This window comes from Paramormyrops kingsleyae, chromosome 12 (assembly GCF_048594095.1).
Source record: "Paramormyrops kingsleyae isolate MSU_618 chromosome 12, PKINGS_0.4, whole genome shotgun sequence".
NCBI lineage: Eukaryota > Metazoa > Chordata > Actinopteri > Osteoglossiformes > Mormyridae > Paramormyrops > Paramormyrops kingsleyae.
This window is the reverse complement of record NC_132808.1, coordinates 761,491-773,974: the sequence shown is the minus strand read 5'-3', so window position 1 is coordinate 773,974 and position 12,484 is coordinate 761,491. Positions and strand designations below refer to the sequence as shown.

The 12,484-nt window shown below is 40.3% G+C and overlaps 1 protein-coding gene and 1 long non-coding RNA gene across 2 annotated transcripts; both read left to right on the top strand.

Moving 5' to 3' along the window:
• Positions 1–5,123: 5,123 nt before the first annotated feature.
• On the top strand, positions 5,124–7,919 carry LOC140577717 (uncharacterized; the record flags this gene model as incomplete). Its single annotated transcript, XM_072698006.1, has 8 exons — positions 5,124–5,332; positions 6,105–6,198; positions 6,305–6,418; positions 6,489–6,634; positions 6,900–7,036; positions 7,206–7,299; positions 7,390–7,722; positions 7,812–7,919. Coding segments are annotated over exons 2-8 (1,017 nt in total), but the record flags the coding sequence as incomplete, so codon positions are not given.
• A 24-nt stretch (positions 7,920–7,943) lies between these two features.
• On the top strand, positions 7,944–12,217 carry LOC140593573 (uncharacterized). The gene is made up of 4 exons (XR_011993971.1): positions 7,944–7,989; positions 8,129–8,253; positions 8,341–8,472; positions 11,441–12,217. It is a non-coding gene; the product is annotated as an uncharacterized lncRNA (long non-coding RNA).
• Positions 12,218–12,484: the final 267 nt, after the last annotated feature.

Genomic DNA, 12,484 nt, shown 5'->3' with positions numbered 1-12,484 from the left:
CCCCTTTGTCCATGTGTATTCCCTTGTCCATCGCACCCTGTCCTCCCCTTACTCCACGTCCCCTTTCCCTTTCACTCTGTTATGCCCCAACCATAGACTGGGGCTCGTAACAACAGCTGCTGGTTGTGTAAAATTAATTTGAGCATCCACGGCGTGCCTAGAGCTGCCCAGTAGAAGGAGGTGCCCATATATCGGAGGTCCGGATAAGGGAGGTTTGACTGTATGTCAGATTTATGTTAAGTTTGTAATTTGACATCAATGTATAGACATTGCAAAATGCAGTTTGGAACACTAGCAGAAACATTATAAAAGTACATAGTAAGCAAAGTCAGAGCAATTAGTCCAGGCCTAAACCTTTGTGATATGGTGGAGATTAAAACAGACCTCACCCTTTTACAACTACGGACTATTTTAAAGGGGCATTACAAAGAGGACAGTTCCACCGATCTGTACCATCGGTTGATAAATAACACCCAAGAAAGTCATGAGTCTCCACAGAACTTCCTGTTCAGGGCAATAGAGTTGAAAGAGAGACTTTTAGCTTCCTCCAGAGAGCCAGGCACAGATGAACAGTACAAAAAATTGACATTAGCTTATACTAAGACCATCAGCTACCTATAACATGTTAAAACAAGTCATATGGGTGAGTAATGTCCTCACAAAGGAAAGATCCTGACTTGGTGCAGAAGAAATTTTTGAGAGCAGTACGGACAGGTCTAATTAGTGATAGTGCCAAATACCAGCTCAAAAACTACCTGGATGGTCCAAAAGTAACTGATGATGTTTTGATTGCTAAGACAAATGAGGCAGCCAGCCTTGAATGGGAATGGCAGCAAAAGTTCAGAAAAAACAGCAAAGAACTCAAAGTGAGAGGGATAAAAACAGAAACACAGCCACTTCCAGAGGCCACAGTAGTAGCAGTTTGGGGGTCATCCTCCTCATCCACAAAAGTTAAAACCATAAAAACACAGCCAACGGTGACACGTACAGTTATTATAATAATAATACCAATTATTGGTTACAATGTGATAGAACATCTGCTGGAGAAGGGTGTAGAGCCACCACGTGTTATTATTGAAGCTGTCAGTGCAGCATTCTTCTTTGAAGCATTTCTGATACTGATGAAAACTAAAGATGACAGGGTAGGAGAGAGCATGGTGAAAGTGGGTAAGGAGTTTATGACTATTCCTGCGGGTCAGACAAAAACAGTAAAATGCAGCGTAAGAACAAGCCCACTCCCGACTCATCAGGATGTACTTTTTGAGCCCTGTCCACAGCCACAGTTGCCAGAGGGACTGAATGTAGAACAGGGTGTTTTTTGCCGATTTAACCTAATTTTAAAAACTGTAATACTTCCGACAATATAGACGTTTTGAAAAGAAGAAAGATTACAGATTTATTATCCAGCATTTTTTCATGATTCTATATTAAGTTTTCAGCGCGATATAAACGGAAATAGACGCGAAAAGTACGCTGCGTCGCCGACAATGCACTCGACCCCAGAGGGTTAAAGAAAAAGCAGTATCAGCCATTGAAAGTATGGAAAAGAAACAACCAAACAGAACAGTGAAGGGTGGTGGAGGTAGTTGGGATCCCCCAGTTCCTCTCAGTCATCTCTCCTCAGCAAAACAGCAACAGGTTAAACAGCTTCTGAGGGAGGAATGTACAGCCTTCTCTCGAGATGAACATGGTGTTAGAACCATCAACCATACCCTCCCTGCAGCTCAAGATCCATCTTAGTGACCCCACACCTGTGAAGCGGACACATACAGTATATATCAGTCCGCAAGCCACTTCATAAAGATGTAAAAGAGTACCTGGAAGACCTCTTGAATCGAGGGTGGATAAGAAAATCAAATTCCCCCTACTCCAGCCCAATTGTTTGTGTGCGGAAAAAGGATGGAAACCTCTGCCTGTGCTGCGATTATAGGGAGTTGAATGCAAAGTCTATCCCTGATCGGCATCCAATACCCCACATACAAGACATGTTAAATAGTTTAAAGCAGTGGTTCCCAAACCTTCTCTGCAGGGCCCCCCTTTTCTAGATAGGAACATTATTCAGCCCCCCCATTCAAACTACACATGTTCACATTCAAACTTTATTTGAAATACAACTCCCTATTCTAACTGAGTGAAACAAATGCAATTACAAAATACAAATGGTGCAATTTCACCACTGTGGGAGAAAAAAAGAGCAATCAATTAAAAATAAAAGTCCAGCATAAGTTTGAAATTATGCAAATGCAGATTTAACATTCCTGTTAATATTCATTGGCGTACACAAATTAAAGTTTGTTTTACGATTACCGCACTTTGTTTTTAATGATAACCGCAGGTTTCAGCCTATACTATAGCACAAAACAACACAAAATCATACCCATTAATTGATAGTCTCCCTGCACTTCATGTAGAAAATTTTAAACCTCATTTTTTATATGGTTAGATTTTTTTGTCTGCCACTGCAAAACGTTGTCACGCGTCACCATATCACATGGTACAAAAACCTTGCAAGAGCAAGACGACTTAAGACAGATCGTACAGCACCTCTCAGCCGGTTGAACAAACTGGAACTGCCTCCGTGACGACACAACTTTGCCCTTATTGGCTGAAGAACGTGACGTTTGTATGATGTTTGTATCCCAGGAAGTTCCGATGCGTTATCTGCTATTTCTCCCGAATATCACGTAAAGCAGTGAGAATTGGTTTTCAGTTAATTTACCGGGTAAAATAAAGTTTGAATAAATTACATAAATGCTCTAATAGTACACGTATGGTAGTGGTTTATATATTGTTAGTTACTGTAATGATGCGCTGCTTTATTTGTTTAATCGTGCAGTCTGTGAAGAGATTATTTTGCCCCTGAGGCTATTCCATTGGTGCCCCCCCCCCCCCCCCCCGCAATACCTCTGCGGCCCCCAGCTTGGGAACCACTGGTTTAAAGGGAAGTTCCTGGTTTTCGGTCCTCGACTAAGGAAAGACCTATCACCAGGGCTTTTTGAAAGAGTCAAGCCACCATCTCACTGCATGTATCACACCCTGGGGCTTGTATGAATGGGTGAGAATCCCCTTTGGATTGTCATCTGCACCTGCAGAGTTCCAGAGGTCAATGGAAGAATGCTTAGTGGTGTTGCGGGATGAAATATGCTTACCATACTTAGATGAAAACCTGGTCCACTCAAAGACATTTGAAGACCATCTGAATGATCTGAGGAGTGTCTTACATTGTTATAAGAGCCACGGAGTAAAATGGACTCCCAAGAAATGTGAGATATTCAAAAACCAGATGAGATTCCTGCGAAGGCTTGTGACAAAAGATGGCTACACGATGGATCCTGCAGACATCACCCCCGTACAGGCTTTGAAGCAGAGGAAGCCTACAACCATACACAGCAAAATTGCCAGCGTTGAATTTCCAGTGTTACCTATGTCAGAGTTGCCTGGAGTTGATTCCAGTGTTCATTAAAATGTTATTAACACCAATATAGTTGAAAAGTCACCAGTAAGTGAGTTGTTTTATAGCACAGGTCGGCAATTAGCGGCCCCCGGGCCACATGTGGCCCGCAAGCAAAAACATCTGGCCCGTGAGATTGTTTGAACCAGAGCATGTGAGCGTGAGCGAGGAGCGGAGCGGGCGGAATTTGGTCAGAGCGCGGAGCGGGTTTTCTAATTAAGGCTGGAGCGGTTGCTCCAATTTTGTCTCGCTCCAATTTCGCTCCGATACCGCTCACACTACAATTCTGAGGCGTGCCCAAATCTACCCAGAATTCATCTGTACAATTATCAAGACTGTTACACAAATTGGCTGAGATGGAATTCGCAAAGTATTTCACAAAGAAAACTGATAAATCATACAAGTGTACTATTCTTATCAAACGTTTAGATGACAAGAATGTACAGCAAGAACAACAATGTGGTGAAACTGTTTCAGTGAGTAAAGATTCACTTTGGAATCACTTTTCTCAGAAACTTGAGTGTGCTACGCGAACAAGCGGAAGCCAGAGCAAAACGCGTGCAAGTTTTATATGGTTGTAGCATATCAAGTCTATAAAGTAAATTAAAGTATAAAAGCCTATAAAGTAAATATTGGTAATCAAATAAATTCGTTTTGTCATTCAAAGTAGGTCTAATAAGATTTTTTTTAATTTCACGTAACGTAAAATTTTATTTTAGAGACGTGCTGCATCAACAGAAAAAAATTGAGGAATTTAAAACGTGTCTGTATATTCTTTAGGCTATTAAACCCACTGATTCCTTTATTTTTAAGCCTATTTTTGTGTGGAATGCCATTTCCAAACCTGTCCGTTGTTGCCGATAGGTTGCTTAAAAATAAATATTTTCTGTTCTGACTGGCAATGTTGCCGTTGCTCATATTTCTTTATGACATAAGGCTTCGGTTTAAGGTGACATTTGTTAGGCATGCAGATTATTTGTTCCTCTTTTAAATTGGAGCGAGCGTGGAGCGATTTGACTGGAGCGGGAGGACATTTTAGTGGAGCTAGGAGCGGTGTTGAGCGGAGCGGCTTAGTGCTAATTCGAGCGGAGGAGCGGGCGGAGCCAACAGCCTCGTGAGCGAGGAGCGGAAATTCTCACCGCTCCGCTCCGCTCACATGCTCTGGTTTGAACTAGAGAATGAAAATAAATAAATGATATTTTTTTAAAAATCAGACTGACAGTCTCAAAAAAGCTCTTTATTTGGAAACCTCATTTTTCAGAACAGAAATATTTCAATCGATCTAAATTCTTATTTGTTATATCTGGATACGAGGGTGAATAAGCGCATCAGCGAGGTGCAGAGCGAACGCTCAACATGCAAAAACAAATGACGTCAGCGGACAGCGTCTGGTGCTGAAATTCCAATAGTCTCTAAAACACAAGTTGTCACTCAAACAACGGACATAGGCGTCATATTATTGTGAAAATTAAAACACTTCTTTCAAACAGGCCAGACATCCAACAAATTAGCCATTGTTTTGGTTGTGGCCCGCCATGTAATGGCTTGGAAAAAATCTGGCCCGAGGCCAAACTTAATTGCCGACCCCTGTTTTATAGTGTTCCAATCAGAAAACACTGGCTAGAATTAGTTAATTGAAACTCCTCCCATTCATGAGGCGGGGACAGACAAGTCAAGACAAGTTCTGAGGCTTGTGAAATTACAGAGGTAAAGAATTCATATGTCGATTGGTTTTTGCTTTCATGAATAAGTATGTACAGTTTGTTGTGAAATTTGATGCATGTTAATTGTTTTAACAGTATTACCTTCCTAGTTTAAATACTTAATTGTTAACGTATTTCTCTTTTTGGCGCCATTTTACGATTCTGAAGAACACACGAGGTAAATGTATTAAAATATAGAACACGTACTGTTCATTTTTATATCAGCTTCATATATGTTGTCATGAATTTTTTTCGACCCGTTTTCACCATAACTTAAATGACGCAAGTAATCCAACATTAATTAATAGTATTACAATTCCAGTACTTGTACGAGTCTTTATTTTATATCTAGAACGTTTTCGTGGCTTCTTTTATAGCTTGGCTAAGTACATTTCTCTAGCCAACACCGCTGAAGCAGACATGAAAACAGGGTAAAAACCGGGGTTCCATTTTAACGAATGTGTTACGAGTAATACATTTAACTGGCATACACTTAAAACCTTTTAGCGTGACATGGTTCGGTACAGTGGCAGACTGACCGGTTGGAAGTCCTGTGTGCTGGTTGCGAACGTCTGTGCAAGAGCCGTTTATATAACTTAATATAAGTTAAAACAGAAATCTTCGATACCATTGTTCATTCCAAATGCTGATAAACTATAGACTGTAATCATCACATGACGCAATAAAAATACTACATTATTAAACAGGACTGTCGGTGTGAATCGCGGTAAGCGCGATTCATTAATGTAGATAACGTCGCCATTATCCGCTTTTCTTTCTGCACGCTCCTACAAGGCGCGTTGTTACAAGATCAGCCTCACCTTTTTCACAAAACGAATCCACAAAGCTCTAAAGAGTTTTTTAATGTTGTGCATACACATTATTTATTTTAAACACAAGTTTAAAATAAACTTGCTCCTTTTGTGCGATTTTTACTGTTTCTCATTCAGGTGTAAGACATGCTTGTTAAAGTTCAGTTTTGGAACTCCAAAAAATTCATCAAGCTTCAAGATGGATTTACATATGTGGACTTCATAAATAAAGGTAAGTTTCATATCTGATTTGAGTTCTTTGCTGTAGTGCTTTTTTCATGCTTGGAGTAATTTTCATTCTTCATTTTTAGTTCACAATAAATTTGGACTGCCTTCAGGGACAGCTCTTCGTATTTATGATGACACTGACACAGAGATTGAGGAGGACATTTTGCATGAATTACTTAAGGCAAAACCTGACATGATGTTAACAGTCAGAGACAACAATACTGGTAGGTTTGGTTCTCTTCTCTTTTATTTTGTCATATCCTCATCTCTTAGAATGCTTATTTTTCCTTCCAGAATTGGAGATGTTACCTCCAGGAAGCAGCTCCTGCACTGATACTTTGTCCATATCTAGCCGTTCATCAAGTGACTTAGACCAAACACCAGAGCGTCCGGCCAAGAGGTCCAAAAAGTTAGAAGATCCGGCAACTGCCGCCAAAGAGGTTTTTAATTTTATTTCTGCATTGCAATTGCATTTGCATTTTTTGTAATCCTACAGCATCAAAACATAAATGTCATTGTCTTGCTCTATTTGTTAGCATTGTCATATTTTGCCATACGGTCATATCATGTGCCCTTTAGTTAAAACATTGGTCTCTCTCTACCTTTGTATAAGTTACTTAAAGTCTATATTGTTAATCACATCTAATCAGTTTTACTGAATTTAAATACTGAATTCAGGACTCATGTATTTGAGTTGTTTTGAAGGTTGTCCTTGCTGCCTTAAACCACAAAGCCGGTGGCGATGCCGTACTTGCTGATTACAGATCCAAAAACACTCTGACAAGTGAAACAAGGCGTGTTCTTGTCAACATACTGGTTGGACACATGGTAGAGATGCATGGGTAAGTCCATTTATTTTTCCCCTATGTTATTTGATCTCAATTTAACCTTAATATTCCCTATACTTTGCATAATTATGCAGTCAGGCAGTATTTGGGATGTACCAGCTGTTGATCTTAAAAATACTGGCTAAACACACCTTTCTTTTGAAATCCTTTCAATCATTTTAAGGCGGATTCCTACACGGAACCAAAGAGAGCAGTATGCCCTTGGTATTGTGATACTTTTCCCAGCATTGCGAGATCCATACTCAAAGAAAGGCTATGTGAGTGTACTTGTTTTTGAACTCTGTCGTGTATTTTGCTTTTACTGTGATCACAGTGATAAGTGAATCTTTTATTTCTTAATTGTGCAGGAGCATTTCAATGATGTTGACAGCGGAACTGGCTACCTTGCCTGGCGACTAAAGACAGTGCAGAGGAATACATCTCATCGTGCTGCTAAGGGTGATGCAGCTAGCTCTGACCTGGGTGGACCTTGCTTGAAGAGATCCATCAACCCTGAAGAGCACCTTGATGAAGACGCAGTGAGAGAGGCCATTGCCTTGCTTTGCCATACCTCTGAAGAAGGTCAGATCTTCTTTAAGATGAAGGAAACGTTCCATCACAGACATGGACTTGTCCATGACCCAGATAAAACCATGGATATTCTGAAAATATTTCCCCGGTTTTTAGACACCAAAGGACTGGTAGGTTTATCCAGTGATTGGCATAATGTGAAAATAATAATGTGAAATTAACCAATGGTCCTGATATGCATGTTTTTGGTGTTTTAAAGGTTAACCAAGACTTCAGACTCCTCTTCAATCCTGAAACGGCTAATAAATTGCTGGAAAAGTGGGACACTGTATTCAAGCCAGGAATCATTGAGGAAGCCATGGGCTTGACTTTAACTCCTGCTGTGCATTCCCTCATCTCATCAGCAGGAAAACAGACAATCGGTGAAGACCATTGCAGTAAGTTGTATTTCCATATACTATTACCTTATTATATCAGAAACAAAGATTTTAGTATTTTTAGTTATAAGACCTGTGTAGCAACAAATGTATATGATGGGTTAAGGCTAATTCATTAATTCATCTTTGTTATTGTCAGAATGGGACAGTAACTTGGCCACTCTGCTTTTGCTCGTTCATCTCCTTCCACCTCAACCGGGAGGCAAGAGAGCTGCCAAAATCAGTGCTGCTGATGCTGCTGATCGCCTTGTTGTGTATCATAAGGTAATGATGTGTGTAAACTGTTTTTGTAGATCCCATGTTCTTAGTAGGCCTAGTTGATTCATGTAATGCTTCCTTGTTTCTTTATAGTTTTGCAACAGCATTGATGAACATGTTCAGCAAAGAGAAGGACGGCAGCCATACCTCCTTGCTGTAGGAAGAAGCCAAGACCAGATTGACAACTTTTATGTAGTCCTTGACAAAAATCTCATCCCCTGTCAGGTGGTTGGTTCCCTTAGTGCTTTCGACGAGCTTTTTAATTTAACATATGACAATGCACTCTTAAACTTCTACACTTTCATTCAAACAACCATCTACAAAATTGATGTAGGCAAGACAAGAGAGTCCCCAAGAGTAAAAGAGCTTCGCGCTAAACTACTGAATGATTAATATTTGTAAAGCAGCTGAGTATGCCATCTTGTTTTAAATGCAAAGCATTATATACATCTAATCAGTCACTAATTTCACATTTAAGGTTTGAGCATGCCTTTTATCCCTCTGTAAAATTCAAGTTAATTTGTGGACAAGAAACATGTATAAAACAATTTAGCACTTATTCTGGATTTAGAAAACATTTAGACACTAGTCATCCATCCCAGTACATCCCTGAAAGCACTGTGAATGAAAATAGACATTTATCTTCCAAAGACAATACATCAGAGACACCATGTACTTTATGTGATGAGTCTGTATTAGATACTGAGAATCTTGAGAACAGTGGGTCTGGTTTTTCACCAGGTCATGGGAAAAACATGTGTGCAGATATTGTTGCAAAACTACAAGGAAGTGGTGCTTCCAGTACACTGTTAGCCCGGATTTAGTTTCTACTTACATATTAAAGCATTATATACTAAAAAAAAAAAAAGTTTGATGATATCACTTCATAATTTTAAGTATATTCTACTAATTTGTTGGCATAGTCCAATGTGCAAATAATTTGAAGTACAATAAGCTTAAATTGAAAAGTTATTGAACAGACCACACCTCTTCTTCCCAATTGTGACAACTGTCTATTAACAGAGTAATGAGCAGTTGCTCAAGGTATCAGTGTGTGTGTGTTTTCCTTATTTCAACAGTCTATATTGCAGCCTGCTCTTACACAGACATATAATACAAAACAAAAACAGTCCAAAACTGATTTCAGCCACGCACTGAGTCGAAGTTTTCTGTCGTTGTTACGGTTGTGTGGATTCAAGCACTGCTGGCGAGGAACTGGAAGGTGAGTTTAACTCCCTCAGTTGTAAAAACTTCATTTAAACTTTCGCCATTTCGACGGACATTTCTAGACAGTGGCTAATTTACCTGGCTGTGTAATGTATATTTAGCTAACTGTGGGGAGGAAGGGGTTTTGGGGCAGCGGTGGAAACAATTTTTTTACATTTACCGGTTCGTTGGCTTATTTTTATCCACAACTAATCGATACCTAATGCTAGATCACTTTCTTACGCTAGTTGCTGATCGCGTGCGGTACAAACAAACTCCCTTTAGGCTTTCACCTGGCCGGCTGCAAGCGGTGTTTTTTCTCAAGAAAATAGCGGGAGTTTTACGCGGCTGTTTTACGCGGTTTACCACGGCCTATTGTATAATCTGGTAAGTTCCTTTAAGACAACATAAGCGAATATGTATCTTAAGATGTGTATGTGACTTAAAATGCCCTATATTAAAGCTAATTCGCCGTAAACTAGCAAAATAATAAATGTGATGTCAGTGTTCAGACTTTTCCAGTCTGTTAGGTTTCATGAGGTAAATGTTGTTAATGTTTGCTCATTTGCAGGGAAAATAAAGAGAAATTCTTAGAGTTAAGTCTAAAGACACCGATTAAATAATGGTTTGGAAGTGCAAGTATTGTCCTTTTAGCTGTGAAAAAAGAGCACAATTATTTAAGCATTACAGGCTAAAACACGGAGGTTATACCAGAACCGAGCCTTTTCCTTGTTTAAATCATTAAATGCACTAAAAGTTCACCTGTCCCGCATTCACACAAAAACTCCCGATCAGCAACAAAGTACAGATATACCAACTAAGTTTAGTTGTCTGTCGTGTGGATTTACAGAGTCTTGTTCAGAGAGTGACTTTTTCACTCACCTGCATCGTGTACATCTAAAAGTAAATCATAAAGTCAGATGCCCTTATGAAGACTGTAATTTTGAAAGCAGTGTTTACTCCACCTTCAAAGCACACAAGAGTAAAGTACACAAACAACAGATCTCAAAGAGGTTTAAATCAGAAATTGTTGGTGACAATATTATAAGCCATGACAGTAATGCTTCACAAGAGCAGATGTCAGATGCTGATTATATTGAGGACACAGAAGAGTTGAATGAGGTAACTGAATGTGATCTGCACAATTTAGAAAAACAGCTTGAGCACAACTTGGCATCTTTACTACTAAAGATGCACACTGTTTTGCACATACCAGAGAGTGCAGTGCAAGATGTGATAGAGCAGCTCTGTCAAATCAATAAGCTCTCACAACCACTTGTACAACACAAAGTCAGGGGCATATTAAACAAATATTGTGCTGACATGGATGAGACTGTTATTAAAGAGATTATCAGTGCTTTGTCAGAAAGTAACATGATGACACATTGTTCCAAAGATGGACCTTTAGGAACTGCCAAAAAAAGAGCAGCCTATGTGCGTAGAGAGTTTCCACTGGTAAATCCAATTGAATATGTTGTGGAGAAAGGCAAAAAAACTCTTGCATATGTTCCCATTGTTCCTATGCTACAGAAGTTGCTTAACAAAACTGATGTTTTAGACAAAGCTATGTCAGGAGAAGTACATGTCCCTCAGGAATTCAGATCATATGCTGATGGGCAATACTTTACTGAAAATCCATGTCTTGCAAAAGATGAGTTCACAATTGCTCTTGTACTTTACATTGATGACTTTGAAGTCGCCAATCCTCTTGGAACATCAAAGCTTAAACACAAGATGTGTGCAGTATACTGGGTTATTGCAAACATACCTTCAAAATATCGGTCAACCCTCAGCTCTATCCAACTTGCTCTACTGTGCAATACCTCCACAGTCAAGGAGTGTGGTTATGCAAAAGTTTTCCAACCTCTGATCTATGATCTAAAATTATTGGAGCAGAATGGTGTTTACCTGGAGCAACTAGGTGCAAGTGTGAAAGGTACAGTCTTGTATGTTGCAGCTGACAATCTTGCTGCCCACTCTCTTGCAGGTTTCCTGGAGAGTTTTACTGTCGACAAGTTCTGCAGATTCTGTTTGGCAAGCAGTAGAGACACTCAACAACAAGAGGTATGTTCTGGTTTCTTTCAACTCCGAGACAAAGAGTCCCATGACAGGCAGGTGCAGGATATCAGAGAGGACCCTGGAATGACTCGAGCTTATGGTGTGAAAGGAGCATGTCCTTTAACTGAGAATCTTGAGCACTTTCATGTGGTCAGCGGGTACCCATGCGGGCACCCATGCGGGCACTTCATATTGCACTCATCTAACTTTTAGCACTGCCTATAGTCTCCCTTACTTTGACTAATTGCATTTATTTCCACCACCTTCTCCTGGGTTGTGCTACCTGGAGCTTTCAATCTATCAAGATGTCCAGCACACCCTGCAACATGTGACGTCGCCACTGCCAATGACGACCGTGCATCCAGCTCGCCGTTCTGCCAGTGTCATCTTCCTTGTATGACCCGCTCCCTGCCTTCTGGCTGCCTGGCGATTGGAGGAAGTGTTGGCACCGGCTTGTCATCTCCCCCCTGCTCCCCGTTTGTGTTTCAGACTAAACTGTATTTGACTCTCCCTGCCGGCCCCTGGAGGATGGGCTCCCCCTTTGAGTCTGGTCCCTCCCAAGGTTTCTTCCTTCTAGGGAGTTTTTCCTTGCCACTGTCGCCTATGGCTTACTCACTGGGGGCTTTGGGTGGGGATGCTGTAAAGCGCTTTGGGACAATGTAATGTTGTGATAATGCGCTATACAAAAATAAATTTGTTGTTGTTGTTGTTGTACCCTCCTTACATCTTGCATGATATTTTGGAAGGTATTGTTCCAGTTGAATTGTCCCTGTGCCTTACAGACCTGATAGGCAAGACTTATTTTACCCTAGATATGCTGAATCAGGCCATCAGGTGTTTTAAGTACTCATTTAGTGACAAAACAGATCGACCTCAGGTTATTGGAAAGGGATTTTCCAGTAATAGGACCATTGGTGGAAATGGCCATGAGAACTGGTGTCTCATAAGGCTCCTTCCATTTCTCATTGGTCAC